Below are 20,658 nucleotides of genomic sequence, written 5' to 3' on the forward strand. Positions count from 1 at the left end.
TTCATTCTGCCCAATAGGCCCCACTTGTGGGCACTTGCCTTAAAGGAGAGCTCAGTACCACAGTAATGGCCACACAGACAAGGAAACAGTTTGCTTAGACTGTAAATTCTAGGGGAGAAAAGTACTTCCTATAGCAATCTGTCAAGGCGACTCCTTGTGACAGGAGCATTCTACTCACCGCCAGATAGCACCTCCTCCCCGCTGTTCAGGGGATTAACTTCACAAGGTCACAGCCCCTTCCCACAGGAACATGCCATTTCTCCATCTCAGTCCGCAGGCCCTCTCTCGCTCCACGAGCTGCTGCTGCCTCTTCATGACTCGGCCCCAACCCGGGGTCACTATGTACATTTTCCCCTTCCAGGGTATCAAAGTCTTTCTTCAGCAGTCTCAGGCAGTCTTCCCTTCCACTGCCTCAGGGGCTGGCAGGGGAACCACCCAACTTCTCCACCAGGTTCCAGCTCAGGGAATCAGCAGCCAAGGTCTGTTCACTCCTGGACCTCACTGCCTTCCCCGAGCCCTTCCTACCTGTCTGGCTTCCTCCCACCTTGGGTTTGCGAGCCCCACACCTCCCTCCTCCTCCTCCAAGTGACTGTAGGCTACCTACTGTAGCCTCCAAACACACACCTCCCCTCCCCCAGGCACTGACTGCAGCCCCTTTCTGCTCTGAACTCCTGGCCTATGTGCAGGCCCCTTCACAGGTGAGTTTCCTCCCTCCACACAGCTTATGTCTCCCTCATTTGCTACTGACTTGGCTGATTGGGCCCACTTGACCTAATTCAGCCCTCTCAGAACCAGCCTGGGGAGTACCCCCCATCACAAAGTCCTGAGGGACAGCATGCGTGCACTGCACAGACAGCCTCTCTGCAGCCTACGAGTACAGGGGGCAATCCACTCCTCTAATGCTTGGGGGAAGCAAACTGGTCTGGCAGGGGTGGTTTCTCCTCTTTCAGTTGCTCTGTGCCTGTGTTGGAGATAATTCCCCTCCAGAGACTAACAGCAAACCGTGACCTGCTCACCCAGTTACCTGAGGTGAATGGCACCCCCGCAAAGGGAGGCAGCTTTGCTCTACCCCCTAGAGTGTGGAGGAGCACATGGCTATTTGAGCTGGGGCTCGTTACAAAGGAGCTGGCCCATCAAGCAATCTGGGCTGACTCCACTGAACTCCAGAGTGCAAGAGGTGAGTCTCAACCCAGCCAGCTGCCCCCTAGGCTGGAGAATGGGATGCTGAGCTGGTACCTGCCAACAAACAGGCCTTCCCTGAAGGAATGAAGGGTGGGTTTGAAAGTGAATGAGTCTATTTGTGCACTCAGGTTCACACATTCAAATCCCCCTCCCCACACACACACTCCAGAGCGCAGGTTGGGGGCAGCATGGCCCTGAGGGGTAATAAGTTCAGGGCCAATGCGCCGGTGAAGGTGGCCAGACTCAGACTGGCTGGGCCGGCCTGGCAGAGATGTGCTATCAGACAAGGTGAGGCTCCTCACCTGGAGATGAAGGCTCCTTTCAAAGTGGGCCAAAGTGCTGTTGCTTTCAATCACCTTCTCCCTATTCTCCCCAACTCCAGATCTAAAAGGGTCCTCTGAGTATCCGGGAACCTCAGATCCTAAGCTCTTTGTTTGCAGGGCCTGACACAAAGGGGCCCTGAGCCATGACTGGCACTCCTAGGCTCTAAGACTGTACAACTCAAATAATAATACCCACAAACAGCTCTGCAGACAGGCTGCCCTGTGGCAATTGTCATGGAGTCACAGGGTCTGGACTATGCCCCAGCCTGTAAGCAGTCCCTTAGAGGGCTGGGACCCAATGACTCACCCAGTGCCACAGGGGCAGGGCTGTGGTCTCCATGACTCTGAGACTGGGCCGTTGGCACCAGAGATCCCTGTCTCTCTCTGGGGATCCCTGCAGCAAATCCAGCCAAACCAGAGTCCTGTGGGAGGCATGTGCTTGGCCCCTTGGGTGCAGTGCTCTCAGGGATTAGGGACTGATACAGGCAGCCTTTGCAAAACAAGGGAACTGTCTACCAGTCACCTGGCTACAGAAGCTGAACGTCCCTTGGAGAGCACACAGACTACCCTATAGTCTGTCCGTCCTAGGCAAGCCAGTGCCATGAGAGCCAGTCAAGGTGGGATGGACTCCATCCCTGGCTCTCCCGAGCTCCGTTTGATTGTGTCCCCATGTCCAGGCTCCTGAGTCCCTCCAGAAAGCCCCTTAATTCCAGCCACCTGACACCTTGTTCTCTAGCTCAGTCCCCAAGTCCCTGCCAGGGTTTCCTGCTCTTTGATGGGGGCTGTTCACTCCTTGGGGGCATCTCTGTGTCTGGCTGGACTCTCCACTGATGTGGGCCAGTTTAAGCCAGTTTAATAATGATCCTATTGGTGCCCCCCAGACAGAGAGGTGACCCCCACCCCCTGCCTCCCAGACAGTTCCAGGAACAGTGTTAACCCTTTTGCACCCACTGGGTAGCAATGCACCCTACAGAAGGAAACTGAGGCATGCTGAGGATTCATAAAAATATGACAGAAAATTCCCACTTCATCACAGAGGCCAGTTACTGTATTGGGTTACCTGTAGCTGACTGGGATCCTCCACAGGTCCCTGTGGTGTGGGAGCTGCAAAGAGTGGGTGGAATTCACAGAGGCAGAGCAAGGGCTCCCCTGAGCAGGTTCTGCTTTCCCCACCACTGAGGGGCTCTCTGTTAGCGAGAGAAGGAATGAGCCGAGCCCAGAAAGTGAGGGCTGATCCCAGGACAATGTTTTCAAATAAGTTATTGCTGGTCTGGCTAGGGTGAGAGAGACCAGGGCTACAGCACTCTTCCTAGTACAGAGCACACTCGGATGGGAGACTCCTAGGAAAACTTGTGGCCCCTCTGGGCTTCTTCTCATTCTGTTTAAGGCTGGGAGTGGGATTAAGCTGTGTAAAAGTGACACCCACTACAATAAGAGGAAGGATACTGCAAATCTCCAACCACTAATCCATGGGCAGGTGCTGTCCTTGGCCATCAGCCCCTGGAGGTTCGTGCCCACCGGCCTGCATAAGCTCTCCATTCATGCTGGTCCAGCTCGAATACTGGGATGAATATTAGCATTCCCCCTCCCCCAGATTCATGGGTTTATGAAGGGGATGGCAGGCAGGCTAGCACAGCCTCATGGCCGGGCCCGGGGACCAAGCAAATGCTTGCCCGGGTGAAAGATGCACAAACACTGCACTTGGCCACTGGGCCCCCCGGCCTTAGCAGAAACGACTTATGAGTGAGATGGCTGGGGATCAAACTCTCCAGGAAAGCCAAGGCTTGCCTGTCACAAGCAGGAGCAGATGGAGGCAAGGGTTGCACAGCCCCAAGCCAGTGAGAAATTAAATGATTTTAAAGTATTTATCTTGCAGGATGTTGCACTCGGGTGTATGTAGGGGTGCACCCCCTCCACTGCATCTTTCCACTCCCCTCCTAACCCAAGGTTTTTTTCAGCACAGCTTCAGAGCACACAGCACTTGCCCTGCCTGACAGAGCCTGCGTGGAAAGCATGTGTAGGGGGGAGTTTGGGAGGTGGGTCTGGAAGAGAGGGATTTTACCCCGGGGGCAGCGGGGAGCTGGGGTCGGGGGAGCAGCGGAGGCACAGCTGGAAGGTTTTCTCCTCCCTTCCTCAGAGTCTGGCTTGCAGGCAATGGGTGGGGAGGGTTGCTATTTTGCAGTGGGGAGTATCAGGGACCCCCCCCATGCACTGAGCTGTCCCCTCCATATCAGTTGCTAGCAGCAAGGTGTGGGTGTGCTGCAGGGGTGACAGATTCTGCCTAAAAGTGGGGGGCCATGAGGCCCTGCCCCCTACATGGCCCTGCCCCTCCTCTTTCCCCAAGGCCCCACACCCCGATCAAGCCAGAGCCAGGGTGGAGGGGCCTGAGAGCAGCCCCTCGCCCGTGTCCCCGCCCTCCAGGCTCCCCACCCAGGGCAGGTGGACAGTCAGTGTCTCCCCACAGTTACCCATGCAGCTCTTACCCATATGTAAGGGGACTGTTGTCCCCTTACTGACATTCAACGGAGGTGTTTTGGTTGACTAGCTCCCAGTACTAAAAGGGGAAGGGTCGATGGGAAATCAGGACCTTGAGACTGATAGCCCCCAAGAACAATGGGGAGAGGCCAATGACCTGCCAGCGTGTCAGGCTAAGCAGGGAGTCAGGAGGCCAGGGGGGTCCTGTCCTCCGTGTGAGCTGCAATTGCCTGGGTCAGACAGAGTGGGGCTAAGCTAAGGAGAAAGCAGGGACCCAAGCTGAGCTGGGGAACAGAGCCATGCCAACCAGAGGGGCCAGAAAAGCAGCCCAGGAAGCAGGTCAGATCTGGGAGCAGAGTCACAGAAGCAGCCCACAGAGCAGACCTGTCCTGAGAGGAGAGCTGCAGCAACCAGAGCCAGAGACACAGCCCAGGGAGAGCAGACCCTGTGCTGGGAGCAGTGCTGCAGCCACAGAGCCAGAGGGGCCAGAGAAGCAGCCCAGGGGGCTGGAGGCAGAGCAGTAGCATCAGTGCTGAGGCAGAGCGGAGCTGGAGCTGGGGCTGGAGCTGGGTGGGGTGAGCAACTGGGGCCAGCCTAGGGGGGACCCTGGGCAAAGGGCCCAGCGCAGAAAGACACCCCCAGACAAGGGTCCTTGCAGGCCAGACTGGGAGGGGGATCTTAACCTGACGGGGGGCTGACACTGGGAAGAAGGGTCCCACCACCCAAAGCCCGGAAGTGTGTGGCCACCACCAGAGCAAGTGTCCAACCCACAGCATCCCTGCGGCACACCCAGGGCCTAAGATGGAGGCCTGGGACCTATAAGGAACAGACTGTGAACTGCCCTGACATTCCAGAGACACTGTTTGTGATGTTCCCTGCCACAGAGCTGGGTGATGTGTTTTCCTTTAACCTTTCCCATTTTTCCTTATTCTTTTATGTATGTAATGATCAGTGGGTCAGGGAAGTGTCCGGTGCAGAGAGAGCACCCCGGAGTGGGGACACCCTAGCCCCTGTCCTAGGTGACCACAGCAGGGTTGGGGGTCGAGCCCCCCAGGAATCCTTGGCCCATCCTTGTTGGGGTTATGAGGACTCTGCCAGACAGGAGAGTGGAAGGGGAGTCCTCGAGCGCAGGGAGGCCACTGGGTAAAGGAAGTGGGAGCGAGGACTCAGATCCTTCTGCTAGCCCATTTCACTGGGGTAGTGCAGAAGCCAGGAAAGTTCCCCACAAGAGCGGGACCATACTCCCGCTTACACATACCCAGCTCCATCTTGCGGCCTACTGGCGGGGCCAAAGAGCTAGGACGGGCCGTGGTAAGAGCTACGCGGGCAGCTGTGGGGAGCCATGGACCCTCCACCTTCCCTGGACAGGAAGCCCAGGGGGCAGGGACACGGGCTGAGAGCTGCTCTGGGTCCCTCCACCCCCACCCCAGGAAGGTGGAGGGTCCATGGCTCCCTACAGCTGTCCAGGCTCCCCAAGCTGGGGTCTGCTTCTGGCCTGGCCGGGAGGCAGGGCCTTGTGGGGAAGAGGAGGGGAAGGAGGCCAGGTTCATGGTAAAAAGTGGAACCGCCATGGCCCCTGGGCCCTGCCTGTTTCAGCACCCCTGGTATGCTGTTTTGTAGTGGTGGGTCAGAGAATCCTCCTCCCCAGGACACTGACCTGACCCCTTCCCATCGCCACTTGGTCAGCCGTTTTGGCAACTGGGGGCTCTCCTGCCAAACCCAGGGTTCTCCTGCCCCATTCCCTCCAAACTTGGTGTCTCCCCACACTCCTCAACTTCCCCCCCCCACCAACGTGGCTTCCCCACTCCTTCCAAAACACCCTTAACTCTTCATACAACACAGTCCACCCCACCCTCTCCACCTCCCCATGAGCCATCTGTCATCATTGTCCTCCATTTTGGACCAAACTAGTCTCGGTGTCACCCCCTCTCCCCCAGGACCAGTCTGGGGCTCTCTGGGGCTAAATCCCTGCTCTGACTGGGGTAACAGGTTCAGTCTCCTCTCTCTGTTCCCCTCCCCAGCGGGAGGGAGTGCTCTTCTGTCTGCTTGCAGGAGAACTGGACCATGCAGGCTGAGCTGGTGCTGTCACAGTCCCAGGGCTGAGCGGAATGTGCCATGCCTGCCACCAGTGATGGGCAACACCAAGAGACCTCAGCCACCCCCCCACCAGTGCCCCTGGGGGCAGAGGCCAAGGGGACCTTGCATATGGGGGAGGCGGTCATGGAGCTTTGGCTCGATTTGGGGGGTGAGATCAGGGCTTTTGCCCGTGGCTCTGCAAGGGAAGGGGTGTTGGGCACCAGTGGGATGCACTGCCTTTGGGGAACAGGGGTGGCACCTGCCCTTAGGCCACAGCACGGAAGGGCCAGGGTTGGGAGAAGAATGGAAAGATGCACCCCCTGAGTACTGGCCCCCAGGCCTCCCAAATAGAGAAGTCAAGCTATGCCTATGGTTGCACTGTGATTGTCATGAGATGGAAATTACATTCTGACCAGTATGGTGAGAGCAGGGTCCCCAGGACCCTTAGAGAAAGAGGGGAAGGGAGCCGGGAGCTGTAGTTTCATCACAGTCTCGCTCTCCCTTGTTTACAGTACTCTTTTTCAAATGGTTTTTGTTCCCACTGCTTGCTGCAGTTGGCCATACAGAGCAAATAGGCTTCATTTCTCCCTGTCTAAAAGCAAGCTTTTAAAAATGAAATTTGAAGCTACTAGCCAAGGTTAATGATCAGACGTTTTATCTTGGCCCAGTATATGTAACTAACAAATGATCAAACACACAAACTTTTGAGCAATTCACAGTCCAATAGCTCTGAATATTAAAAATGCCTTGAAAGTACAAGTATTCTACAGCTTGGTCTGAGGCCAGCCCAGCTTCCTTTCTGTCTTATTACATTGAGTGTGTCTTTGTTTCACAATGTCAAATCTAACTAGATTTATTTCAGTTCAATTCAATGTAAAAAGAAGCTACCCTAAGGTGTGTCAATCACGCATTCTAAGATTATAAACCCTTCATTCATCGTCCTTCCTTTTGAAAATATCATTGCATCATTGCCATATGAACGGATAGCAACAGGGTGAAACAGAATGAAAGATGCTACCAGTTTAAACTGGCAGACAAAGAGTCTGAGGCTGCTAAAGACACTGCGCCATAATAGAATGGCGTGTTGTAAACAGTATTGCCATGTGACATAAGCACTAGACACAAGAATGCAGGCAAACTGAAAAAAAGTCCAGGCATATAGAGACCAGAACCAACCTGAAAACAGATGGTGTGTCCTGCTGTAGGCAACGGGAAAGGAGAAGTCCTTCCAGTCCACACATGCAAAGCACTAAGCATCAGTAGGGGCATAAACACAACCACAAAACGAGGACGACAAAATTTACCGAGAAGACAAATGCCCAGTTGTATTTGATTCTAGTGCTTTGTCAGGAAAGCATTCAGTTCAATGTTAGGTACAGTGGCTAGAAAGTCATTCTGCACTATTTTTTCCATGAATTCAGGCCTTGTGCATAGTAACATGGATATAACATGCATACAGATGAAAACCCAGCATTTATGGGAAGGTATTTCATGGTGATTTTTCTGCTTGTCAGTTTATTTATCCACTGCACTTTGTTAGAGAAAAACAATTCACAAATTCCAGGGTATTCAAGTTTATATGTCTGTCCTCCTTGCCCCTGTGAGTGTGTGTGTGTATATATATATATATATTGCACATATTTAAATTAACATGGCAATAAAGAATCTATCCCTGCAATGAAACTATATTCATTAAAAATTTCTTCGCCCTAAAGCACACTGAAGTTTACTACTCCTAAAACAGATTATCATAATCTCCACTTTTAAAGAAACAATGTTAACACAATTATCTACAATCACTTTAGTACCTCTTTATAACCTTAGAGGAGTTCTTACAATATGGCATGAGAGTCCCAGGGAATTTGCCTGTGTTGTGGGCTTTTCAGCCAGTGCTTCTATATTTGCACTGGGGAGAACTTTGTTTTAATTGAATTTCCTTAGCATTGCCGAGCAATTGCAATAAACTGAAAACAAATCTGTATTTAATTAAATGAACAGTTTTTTTCAAAATAACAGAAATATTTTGTAGGCTTCCTGAACATGAAGCCATGATTCTTACCTACACCTTGACCTTATTTTTGTAACTAGATAACATGGCTCAACGGATGTTCATATTCCTAACCTTCCTTCCTTCTCACCATGAGCCATCCATTGACCTTAAATGGTCCAAATTGCTCAAAATGATGTTACTGTTGCATTTATATATATATATATATATATACACTAGCTGGATTGTCCTGTGCTCTGATCATTAGATCCAACTGCTTACATGCAAAACCAAAATAAAGCTCATTTGAAAACTCCCTCCCCTCCCGAATAATTTGTAATATTGTGTGCCAACTGTGAACAGATACAGTACATGCAAACAGATAGCAGAGCAGTTAATAATGTACGTGTTAAAAGTGTCAAGCCAGTGAACTTTTTGTCTAATAAAACCTTGTCCCAGTTGCTGTTTGCTCGTTAAGGCTCAGCAACATATCACTGCATTTCTTACCTGTCCGACAGCAGTCCTGCTAAACCATATTGCGTAGTGTCGGGAGTTTAGAGGGACTGAATGCATAGGGAACAATTCCAAATGTACAGGGAGTCTGTGTGTCTCTTTGGGAAGTTCTTGGTGTCCTTGGAGTTGAAGTCTGCTGTCTGAAGAGGAGATAGGCAGGGATATAAGAACACAGACTGCTGCAAGGGGCCTAATCCCGTTGTCCTTGGCCAGGCCAGACTCCCATGGAAGTGTCCACAGGTTGCAGGGCTGGCCCAGAATAGGGACTAATGTACCTTTGCGGTCTTTCTCAGCAGCTTCAGAGGCAGTCTCCTCCAGACACTGGCTCTGCCTGTGCAGCTCGCCGTCTGGTCTGTGCATCCCTTCAGCTCACAAATGCCTGATCTTGCAGGCTGTGCTGAGTGTTTCCCAGAGTTTGCCCGAACAAGGACGCTGCAATTTTCTCAATACAAAGGTGCTGGCAATTTCTAGACAGGGATTTTCCCCCCACAGCCAACTCTGGGTTTGAAAGCCAACATTTTGTTTTCTGTGTAATGTCCATCCCAGGATTCCTGAAGGCCCCTGGAGTCCTGTTTCTCCATCCGGAGTGTTTGTTGGACCTTGAGTCATTTCTGATCTGCAGCACATGGGGATGCAGTCCGTGCTTGCTGTCCCAGGAGTTACAGCAGTGTCAAACTTGTCAAAGATGTAGTTAGTCTAATCTTATTTATAACATTAGTGGGGTTGACCAGCAATCAGATAATGCATAGGCTGTTTCTGTAAAGATGAGGGTGCCCATGGCACAACAAAGGTAGATCAGACTTTATTCCTTTGTAGATGTTTGTTTACATATGGACATTAAGTGGAATAAAATTTTACAACTCCTGAGACCTTTTTTGATCAAAATCAGAATATCTGGAGATCCTGATATTCATTTATTTTTACAGATACCAAATAGATTTTCAAGCACATCGTGTGCTCCTAGGTGAGCACAAAATCACACAGAACACGTTTATTTAACTCTAGGGAGAGGTATGTGCATTGTCCTGGAGCTGGTGGACTGCCGGCTCTACAGTATCACAGACCCACTCCTCCTTGAGACGTGCAGATTCCCATTAACTCTTGCTAAACTATTTGACCAAATGGAATTGTTTACTGGGTATATGAGCAGGCAGAGCCGTGTGTGCAGCTGTTTAAAGTGAACATAGCCCACTTTGTATTAGGCAACCACTTAAAGGAGAGATTGAAGAATATTTTCTTATTTAGAAAACATTACAGACCAGAGTGATAAACCAGGATTTTTCTCTCAAATCAATATGCTGTTACTTCGTGAGTTGTGTCACTTCAGTGAATAAATTCTGACACATGCTAAATTAAAAAAATACAAACAAACATAAATCCACCTTCAGATTAATGGATTGAAACATACTGTAGCACATTTGGAATTTTTTCAGCTGTACCATTTACAATATCAAATGTTCTGGAATAAATATAACAAACATTCAATCGAAAAGCTCTTGTAAATCTGAAAAGAAAAGACCTTTTCATCCTATGCACTAGTTTACTTTTAGCTGTATTTAATGTGTCCCTCAGAGAAAACATTATTAGTGGTAATAATGTCAAACTTAATTGCTTTTCAAGTAATTCCGGCAGCTCAACAGTTAACAGCCAATAAAAAGCCCGCCTGTGTGCGAATCTAGTCCTTTCAGCCATGCACTAGACATTAAATTTTGGGAGGACAATTAAGTAGAGTTAACTGTTGCCTATTCTCCCCGAGGTAGCTTCCCTTTTGATCCTGCTGCGCCTGGCGCCTCCCAAAACATAATTTGTCTGCCTTATTAAAATGCTCCAACTTATGGTGAAGGATTGCCCGGTGCTTTTCAAATGAAGCAGCAACAATCAGAAGGACCAAGACGAGCTGCACGGCAGAAAGACTAGGACCAATGTAATAAATTAGCAATTACCGTGGTAAGTAAAATAGGAGACTGAAAGTCGCAGCAAAGTTCAAGAAAACTGAGCCGGGGGGGGGGGGAGGGGATTTAAAGAACAATCCCCAGTCTCAAAAACAGCAAATTAGCCCCTGGAGCAGGCTGGGCTCCCAGCCTTCGAGGCTGGCAGACTGGGGGGCTCCCAGGTTTGTGGCTAGTGAGGGGCTGATGAAATAAATGTTCTGGGCCCATTGGTGTGCAAAGGCAGGATTTTGGGGAGAGGGGAATCCAGCAGGGAAATGCTAGTGGGAAGTTCGGGGGAGCCGCTCTCCCTGGTGCCAACAAGCGCCCAGCAATGGGAGAAGAGAGGCCGCTGCCCAGCTTGTTAACTGCACTGAACTGTGCTCCCAGAGACTGCAGCCCGGGGGCCACCCGCCGCCACCCCGCCCCTGCCAGACGGCCCCGGCCTGAGAGTGCAGGCGGCCAATGGCAGCCCCTCGCCCGGCACGTCACGGGCTGCAGGGGGGAGATTGGAGGGCGGCCACATGAAAGAGGAGCGGCAGAACTTTTATAGCTGTTAAAGTGCGGGAGACGCCTGCAGGGTCCCCGAGTCCCATCGCGAGCCTGCTGCCCTGCCTCAAGCATGGAGCCCGGGATCCCATCTCCCACCCTGAGCCTTGCACTGGTGGTGCCTGAGCCTGGGGCTGGGACCCTGAAGCCTGGACCCCACCCCTGAGGCTGGAGTTGGGACCCTGGAGCCTGGATCCCACCCCTGAGGCTGGAGCTGGGTCCCTGGAGTCTGGACCCTGAGGCTGGACCCAGGTCCCTGGAGCCTGGACCCCACCCCTGAGACTGGAGCTGGGACCCTGGAGCCTGGACCTCACCCCTGAGGCTGTTGCTTGGGCCTGAGCTCTGGGGCGGTGTCTGGAGCCTCCCAGGGTGCGTATGCCCCCTTGCCCTCTGCAGCAGTTTTATGGCTCCCTCCTCCCTGAGGATGAATCCTTGCCAGAGGTCGCTGAGCCCGGAGACAGCCTGCACAGAGACCAGCAAAGGAGTGGCTGCCCTTGCCAAGGGGAGCCCCCTCGCTGAGGAGGAGTTGCCCAGAATGGGCTCCAAGGCACCGGGATGCAGGGGCCAAACCACCTCCAGCCCTCTGCTGCCTTTCAGTGTGGAGTCCCTGCTGATCACGGAGCGCAAGCTGTGTCCCCGGAGCAGCCGCCCTCACCAGCCACCCCCTGCTGCCACTGCCGAAGTGCCACCTGCCCGGGCCCAGAGCAGCTCGTACACGGCAGAGTCAGGCCAAGATTTCCCAGAGCAGCGGGCTAAGCAGCAGCCACCAGCGGTGGAGAGTCCTGGTGACAAGGAGCCCAACTCCTGGTTTGCAAAGTCTGCCTGTTCTCCACCAAGTAAGTACCTAAAGTTACCCCGCACCTCTGTGTGTCAGAGTACAGAGCCAGCCTGGGCAACTGTCAGTCCAACTAGCGGGACACCTGGCACCCCCTCCCCTGCCAGCAAGAGCAGCAGGGGAGCACTAAACTCATGGGGCGTGGGTTCCCTCCCTTGCTGGTATGTGACCCTCTCCCCACCTGAGATCCCAAGCCAGGCTCACCTGTGGCCTCCTCTGAACAGCAGAATGGTCAGGACCCGGTCCCACCAGTGGGAAGGGCATGTTGCCCGCAGGATAGTAGATGGGGAGACAACAGCCATTCAGCAGGCCCTAACTCACCCCAGCCCCTCGCTTGTGCTGCGAAGCTCCAGCCAGGCTGAGGTGCCATCGCTTCACCCCCGAGCTGACACTAAGGTGGCTGCAGCTTTCCATGCTCTGTGCCTACGAGTCCTGTGTGAGCAGCACAGCCCGACCCAGGCTCCTGCTGGGACCTACGGCCTCCTGGTAGAGTCTGCCAGGCCATTGGCCCTGCCATCACTCTGTGCCCCCATCAGCCCTAGCCAGCCACTCGCTTCTGAACAGTGGGGGAAAGGCCCAGTGCTCTCCCCTGTAGAAAGCGCTGTACATTGCTAATGGTGTGCAGGCTACCTGGACCTGGCCTGCACTCCTCCCTTGGGGGTCCCACCTGGGCCCAGGGCCACAGCTCACAGCACTTGGTGCCTGGCTGTGAGCTCAGCTCCTATGCCCATGCCCAGGCCAGGCGCACGGTGAACCCCATGGCTCTGACCCCAGGCAGTTCTGCCCCTGTAAACTGAATGACAGGTTTCAGAGTAACAGCCGTGTTAGTCTGTATTCGCAAAAAGAAAAGGAGTACTTGTGGCACCTTAGAGACTAACCAATTTATTTGAGCATGAGCTTTCGTGAGCTGTAGCTCACGAAAGCTCATGCTCAAATAAATTGGTTAGTCTCTAAGGTGCCACAAGTACTCCTTTTCTTTTTGTAAACTGAATGGCACTCTGGTCACTCAGTGCAGCTGGGCACTGGGAACCCCATGGGCAAGGGAGGGACCTGCCTGCTTTCTCCAGTTGAGACAGGAGCTCTTAGGGACTGACATGTGGAGCCTGCGTGCCACAGTGCCCTGCTCCCTGATGGCCAGTGCTCCATCCACATCCCAGCTCAGCATTCCTGGTTCCACGCATGAGGGAGTCTCTGGGCCCCAAATAGGGGCTTTGTGAGTACCTGTCATGCGGTCACAGGGGAAGACCTGCTCTGTGCCATGCTGGGTTCCCAGCCCTGAGGGAGCTAGCCCCACTGGGGAAACGCACATTCATGGCAGGGCTGGAAGCCAGGATGGACTGAGGTGGGTAGGGTAGGAATACAGGGCTGGAGGGTCCCGGAGATTGCGCCTTTGGCCTGGCAGCCGGGCCAAGGCCGCTCCCCATTAAGCAGCTGGGCTGTTTTGTTTGTGTCACCTTGCAGGGCAGCCAAGCCCTCCACCCTGCACTCTGAGGAAGCACAAGAACAATCGCAAGCCCCGCACGCCCTTCACCACCTCGCAGCTGCTAGCACTTGAGAGGAAGTTCCGGCAGAAGCAGTATTTGTCCATCGCCGAGCGGGCTGAGTTCTCTAGCTCCCTCAATCTCACAGAGACCCAGGTCAAGATCTGGTTCCAGAACCGCAGGGCTAAGGCCAAGAGGTTGCAGGAAGCAGAGCTGGAGAAGCTCAAACTGGCCACCAAGCCCTTGCTGCCCTCTTTTGCCCTGCCCTTCCCGCTGGGAGCACACGTGGGCTCCCCCTCCCTGTATGGAGCCACCAGCACTTTCCCCGGTAGAGCAGCCCTGCAGCCTGTCCCAGGTCTCTTCACAGCGCCAGTCACCTATGGCATGTACTACCTGTCCTAACAACCTGGTGCAGGGACCAGGGTCTGTGTGCCCCGACCTGTGCTGCCGCACATGGGGCGAGCAGCACAATATGCGGGCCTGCAAACCCACTTCTTCGCTGGTTGCTGATTGTGGACTAGCCCCCTTCTGACCAGCATGCACTGAGTGGCTTACAGCTGCTGAGGGTCAGTCCCTGGCTGTGGAACAGCAGGCGAAAATCCACTCGGAATAGTGTTTGGGCTTCAACACTGAAGGATCGCTGCCTCCCAGATTGTAGGCAAGAAAAAGTTCCTTCCCCATGGGCTCCCTCATTGCAGCACTCCTGTGCAATGCACTTATTCCCAGACCAGCTGGCACAGGGATGATTTTAGCTCAACTGTGTCAGGTTCCTCTTGATCCTGGGGTGAATCTGATCCTGTCTCCCAGCCTCTGAACAGGGGAGACCTGATCACAGTACGACAGGAAGTTCCCATCTCGTTGTATTGGTCTCTAATGGCCTTTCCTCTTAGCGTCTCCCTCTCCCAAGCATATCCTAGTCTAGGGGAGCTTGTCCCTGAGTGTTTACAACAACCCACAAGTCACTGGTCTCGATGCTGGGGTTGTAGAGAGCAGGTCTCTGGCCTGTGTTGGTCTGACTGACTCAGCGTGATGGTACTGTGTGGCCTGAACACCCGTGGATGCGATTGTGCTTGACACTGATACTGCAGCACTGCGTGAGAAGCCTGGTGCTTCCCCTGCTCCCAATGCTGCATGGCAGAGCGCAAGGTGTTGAAGGACGAGAGTAAAACAGCAGAAAGCAGAGACCATTCACCCCTGCCCACCAACACACGCACATTCTTCCAGAACCAGCTTGGGTTTGGTTAATTAGCCCTCCTCAGTGACCTCCTCTTCTCCCCCCCCACCCCGACTACCCCTCTGCAAGGCTCCCCCTGGCATGAATGAGTTCCACCCAGTCATGACTTCACGGTATGGGACCAATGGGCCTGACTCTACACCCATTATTTCCTGAGCAGCCAGCCCTACGGAGTCACCCTATTGCGGGATGGAGCTCTGCCAGGTCCGTGCTGCCTTCCGTAGGGCTGGCAGTGACTCGAGGCCAGGTCCCTTAGTGCTCTCTTGCTGTAAATAGGGGACAGTCTGATTTTTGTATTGGTCACGAGGGGGCTGTATTTCAGGATACTAAGCTGTTTATAGGTGAATGCTCACTAGTATTCACAGATGTCTAGGCTGTGTGCATTTCAGCCCATGTGAAAGACACAGAGCTAATTCCATGTACATAGTTTGGGTTTTGTACAGAGCCCTGAATGGGCTGGGGCAGAAATCTCCCTGTTTTGTACAAAGCAGCCAGTCAATAAAGCCTCTAAGTTAATCAAGGCAGCGGTGCCGCTCACAGCTTTGTTCTTAATAAAAAATATTGTAGCTTTCCCCAAAATGTAACAAACAGTCTCCTAACCAGAGACCACCAGAGCCAGTGTATTCAGCCTGCACAATGAGGCCTGGCTGCTGGGCAGAGCCAAGAGGGATTCCTGTAAAATACCACACAGATTAGCCAGGTCTGCCTGCCCAGCAGGTGTCAGGCTTGTGCCGCACACACAGCACTGCTCCTTGCCCTGCTGGTGCAGTAATTCTTGGGGCTCTTTGGATGTACTGCAAAAAGCTACCTCCGCCATTGCTCCAGCCAGCTACTGTGCACTGCCACTGCTAGAGGTGACCCCCAGCCATCTCAGAGGAGTGACCAGAATAGAGGTAGCTGCCCCACCGGAGAGCAGAACCACTTCTCTAGGTGTTGGAGGCTCCCGTTTGCCAAGGGTCTTGCTCCAAGTCCCCAGGCAATGGCTCCAGTCCACTCTCTAGCACTCTGAAGCCCTGCTTCCCTCCCGCCCACACACACACCACACAGTGTTGGGGCTGCTGCTCTTGTGGTGCTCCCCAGCTCACTGCCCATCTTCCTGGCCCAGGGCTTATGGCAGGAAGGGCGCAGCCTGGGGCTGCTTACCATTGGGAGGAAGTAGGGCAAGCCCAGGCTCTGGCCAGAGCTTTAAGTGTGTCTTTTCAGCCACAGCTCTTAAGAAGCTTCCTGAGGTGCTGCCAGAGAAGGCCCCAGCATGGTGTCAGGGGAATGCACCTCTCTGGGTGACCCCTGTCACACTGCCCCTACCCTTTGCAGGAGGCTTTGGGAAACCTAGGGTCCCTTCCTGCTCCCAGGAATGATGGGGTGGGGAGGGGTCCTACAGCTCACTGCCCCTTAAGCAGCCCTGCGGGTCCCAGGCATTTGCCCTGTTCCCAATCAGGGAAGGCTTGGTGCCTAGCAGCCATTCTTAACTGGAATCCCATGTCTCAGACTTTGTCATGATTCTAAACGTGTAGCAAACAGTGTGTGTTTGCGCTAAGCAGCATCAGCCCTCGGAACAGGAAATTACTGGTATTTCTTGGAGACCTGTCAAGTTTCAAACTGTGGCTGGCTGTGTGGAGTAAGGGGCTGGGGCTCCAGACCTGCCTTTGCTCTTCCTTTAGGCACTATTGCCACCTGCTGGATGCCAGACACTCTGCACCGACTGGGCTAGAATCCATCCCTTGAAGAAGCTACTGCTACAGCACTACCCAAGCCTCTGTGGGAATGGTTCTAGCAACTGCCCTCCAATGCCCAGTCCTTCAACCACTTCTCCCCATACCTGCCCTCTCCTGCTCTGAACTGCCTCTGCTTTACTGCAGCCTCTAAGGGAGTGCTGTTGGGCCACATCCACAAGGGTTGCCTTCAAGACACTGAGGCCATAACCTCATGCAGCAGTTGTGCTCCTCAGGAACGATGACACTTTCCACTGGAAGAGTGAAAGGTATGAGAGCTGGAGATAGATTTCTGCTCAACAGCTCCCCAACTGTAGAATCCCTTCCAAGAAGAGATTAGAGTAACCAGATCTCATTGCCTTCAGGACAAAACGTGAGACTCACTCCTTTGACAAAGTCTCCCCATTACAATAATGTTTTTGGCAAAGTGGCAGTGATGCCAATATTTCAAGTTACCTAATCCTTTCCATTGTAATTTCCTAGACTCGCTGCTTATAATGTCAACAGACGTTTCTTTTGAAAGTTTCAGCAAATTAGGTTAGCCATTTTTAGATCCAGATCAATAAAAAAATAGATACTTTCACCAATGCTAAAAACATTTTCAACGCTGGTTTAAACATCCCTAGGGCCGTGCATCAGGAACTGGACATTTGGCAAAGGGATACTCGTAGAGTCAGAGCAGTGCCTTTCACCTCCTCCATAAAAAATCTCTTGAGATTTGTAAGCCATAGGAAATATCCTTTGGCACATGCTTGTTATTTTTTGAACATTCCTACTGCACTGAGCTTGCTTCCAAGCCCCCCTGAGCCTTCTTCATTGTTTCCAAACAACTGCATAGACTAACAGTGTCAGTAAGGTGGTAGGGCAGGAGCATGCCAGCCCTGCAGCTGTCCTTTGGCCACAAGGAAAGTAGCTAGGCTGGGAGACACAAGCCTGTGAACCCTAATCACTAACACTTAATATCGAGTAGGGTGTCATACACCTGCTTTAAGATAGAGGCATCTTCATAGATAACTGGTGATCAGTAAAGTTGCACAAGGGCACTTCTGGGGGAGCTAGGAAGAGAACCCAGGCCTTTGAAGTGGCAGACCTACTTTTCAGTCACTTAGCCATACTGTGTTTCAGAAAGTCTGTGTTAAATCTGTGTGCTTGGCTACGGTGGCCCAATTCATTCCTGCAGCAGTGAAGTATTTGCCACAGGGGACAAGGGGAGGCAGCTTGTACGTCCCTTTATGGAGGTGCAGTTCAACCAGCACAAAGGGGCCACAAAGCACTGATGAATCATGCTCCATGTCTTCAAAATGGGGCTACTCCAACATACCGCTCTTCACAAATAGGTTTGAGACCCACAGATTAATGAGCACATTGTAAATGCAAAGCATTTAAAAGCAAAGACCACTCAGGAGTGCTAATTTGCAGATCCCTTCTCTACTCATTAGACCACACTCCCCCACCAGAGCCAAGAAAGAACATGGACCCACATTCCCAGCATTCTACAAATGTCTACAAAACAGTGGTTTAACCCACTGGCAAAGGGTGTGTTTTATCCCTCCCAATAAAGGCTATATCAGGCTGTTGTATAGCTAAAGAGTGGGGGTCCAGGGAGCAACTGAGCTATGGTGTTTAAAGCCCTTGTTTACTGTTACAATGTTAAATTGTAATGTTAGTCCCAGCTCCCACTGTGAAGAACCCCCTTTAAAATCCCTTTTATTAAGCTTGCATAAGAAAGGAAAACAATTAAAACATTCCAACCATAAAAGGTTACACAGTTTAATTTCAACATTTTCCCCTATTCTGGCCCAGCCTTTTAGCTGTCTAGACTCTCCTAAAGACATGGCAGTCCTTGACAGGATGTTAAAGATGATGTTAACTGTCCTAATTGGGAAGAAGAGACAGTCCCATTAGGCCATCTCCACTGAAACAGCAATTTATAGTGCTTGTTTTAGGGCCAAATCAGCCTCAGTCAATAACTGTTTTTAGGTGCTTCATTTTGCATATCACACAGTAACTAGTTCCTTACTGCACCATGTAAACTCTCTCCAAACTGGCAGTGCTCTGTTACTTTCCTTAATTCAAGCACATACTCAGAAATTCTTTCATTGCCTTTTTGACTCCATTTATAAAAGCAGGAATAGGAGTACTTGTGGCACCTTAGAGACTAACCAATTTATTTGAGCATGAGCTTTCGTGATGAAGTGAGCTGTAGCTCACGAAAGCTCATACTCAAATAAATTGGTTAGTCTCTAAGGTGCCACAAGTACTCCTTTTCTTTTTGCGAATACAGACTAACGCGGCTGTTACTCTAAAAGCAGGAATGACTATGATCACCATGGCTTTTGGGAACAGGCGAGTTTGTAGAATTTCTACATAATCAGCAAATATTTTGGCTGCAAGTTTAAGAAGCTGTTAGTCTGCTTAGCAAGGTGCACGTTTTAGCTCATTATGCTCAGTAAAACTAGGATTCTCTTCTCATCAGTTATACCATTCGCTCGTCTATCCTGTTTCAATCTCTTTCTAGAGGCGGGGCCAGTCTGCTACTGAACTACCAAACAAGTCCATTCCCCCCAAAGTGCCAGACATTTTTAACACAATTTTTCTCTAAGTGAGCAGATCACTTATGGTCTGAGTGCTGCAAAGTGCAGTTCCCTTTTCAGTTGCACTGTCCCTAGGCTGCTCCCTATTCCTGACTGTATTCCCAGATTACGATCCCTGCCTTGCTGCTAAAGTGTTGTCTCTCTTGCTCTTTAAGCAACAAACAGGGCACGAAGGAACCATACAGGCACAGTGGAATCCAACTAGCAGTGTTTATTCAATGGACACAATATGCCAGACCTAGCTCCATACACACATTGCCACACTGGTTGTGTTCTGGCAACTTCTAAAATATAGAACAGTGAGTACCACTAGAGGGCTCACAAATTATTTAAAGGGATATTACTTTGTTCCTAAACCCTAGAAACTATAAGTGGTATGCTGCTTGGTCTATGGGTTTGATTCTGGCTTTGGGTGTCTGGAGCTCCTGGACTATACTGCACAGGACTTTGTGATGTGTGATACTCTCGGTCATTCGTTCCAAACTCCCACCACTCCCCATGGGGTGGAGACTCCTCCCACAGCTGTTGAGGCAGCAGGAATGGATTCAGAAACACCATTCCAACTGCTTTATCAGCAAACAATCACGGTCATCTGTGAACAAAACCGCCTGAAGAACCCTTCCAACCAGGAGGCATCTTACCAGGGCCATCTCCTTTCTTTGGGTTATGGCGCTTCCTTCTGGGGCTGAAGCCCTGCAAATCTGCACGTGCACAGGGACCACACAGGAGGTAGGGGGCTATGGGCTGGGCAGTAGCAGGGCTGCATGGTACTTCTCCCTGCACTCTCTGGGCTGTGCCCTACCCAGGAAAGAAAATGCTGAGAGGTGCTGAGGCCCAACTCCCAGAGAGCATAGGGAGAGGCACCATGCAGCTCTGTGGGCCCCTAGCTCCATGTACAAACACCCACATCCTGGCTGCAACCCTCCCCACCACTGCTGCCTTGTGAGCAGGCAGGTTTGCATGGCTGCAGCCTCACAAACCTGCCTTCCACATAGTGTATTAGCAACTGCTGGATAGAAGCACTTTTTTGCTGGTGACCAAGGGGTTGCTAATAAGTGGAATATACTGTAGATACAACTGAACTTTTAAAACAATAAACTAGCTGCTTTCTAACTAAGGTATTTCCTCTGGGTTTGGGAGAGTTGTTCTTTCATGCCTTGCTATTATGGGCTGTCAGTAGTGATACCATAGTTCAGGTTGCTTCAGTATTTTCTGATTTAAGAGGGTCAGTACCTCGGAATCTAACCTTGCTTCAGAACCCTTTTTTGAAAGCATGCCATGGAGAATTGAACCACATTTCAGCCACTAATGACTATGTCTGTGGAATGATTTTCGATGTGTATTTTGGGTTTGGATGTTGCTGGTTTTTTTAGGAAGTTTGGGAAAACCAGAGCACCAGAAAAGCCTGATTTTTTCACACCCTGAACATTTGCTGTCCCCTGCGGCTGCCTGAACAGAAACATTGTGACATCAGAGATTATCAGCCATTTAGCACTCTCTCCCTCCAGGTCATTTGTATACTGGGAAAGTCACCAGTGCCCTGGATGAAATGGCAACGGCTGCCTTTGCTGATTTCCCGTAACATTATTTCAGAGGAGCTGCAGTCAAAGCCAGGCTTGGAGCAGCTGCTAATGGGCTCCTTTGGGCTTGTACTGGGATACTTTACACTGGTCCTTTTCAAAGGTAAACTTTCTGAAAAGGGGGTTACATGAAACAAAGAGAATTTACAGCTCTTTTCATGTATATTGTTTATTTGTTTCTTACCAATT

The 20,658-nt window shown here is 51.6% G+C and overlaps 1 protein-coding gene across 1 annotated transcript; it reads left to right on the forward strand.

Moving 5' to 3' along the window:
* The first annotated feature begins 11,436 nt into the window (after positions 1 to 11,436).
* LOC144267979 (homeobox protein MSX-3-like) lies at positions 11,437 to 13,751 on the forward strand. Its single transcript, XM_077822464.1, has 2 exons — positions 11,437 to 11,869; positions 13,330 to 13,751. Exons 1-2 carry the CDS (start codon positions 11,437 to 11,439, stop codon positions 13,749 to 13,751), a joined length of 855 nt encoding a protein of 284 aa, XP_077678590.1.
* Positions 13,752 to 20,658: the final 6,907 nt, after the last annotated feature.

The sequence above is a fragment of the Eretmochelys imbricata genome, chromosome 7 (assembly GCF_965152235.1).
Source record: "Eretmochelys imbricata isolate rEreImb1 chromosome 7, rEreImb1.hap1, whole genome shotgun sequence".
Lineage (NCBI taxonomy): Eukaryota > Metazoa > Chordata > Testudines > Cheloniidae > Eretmochelys > Eretmochelys imbricata.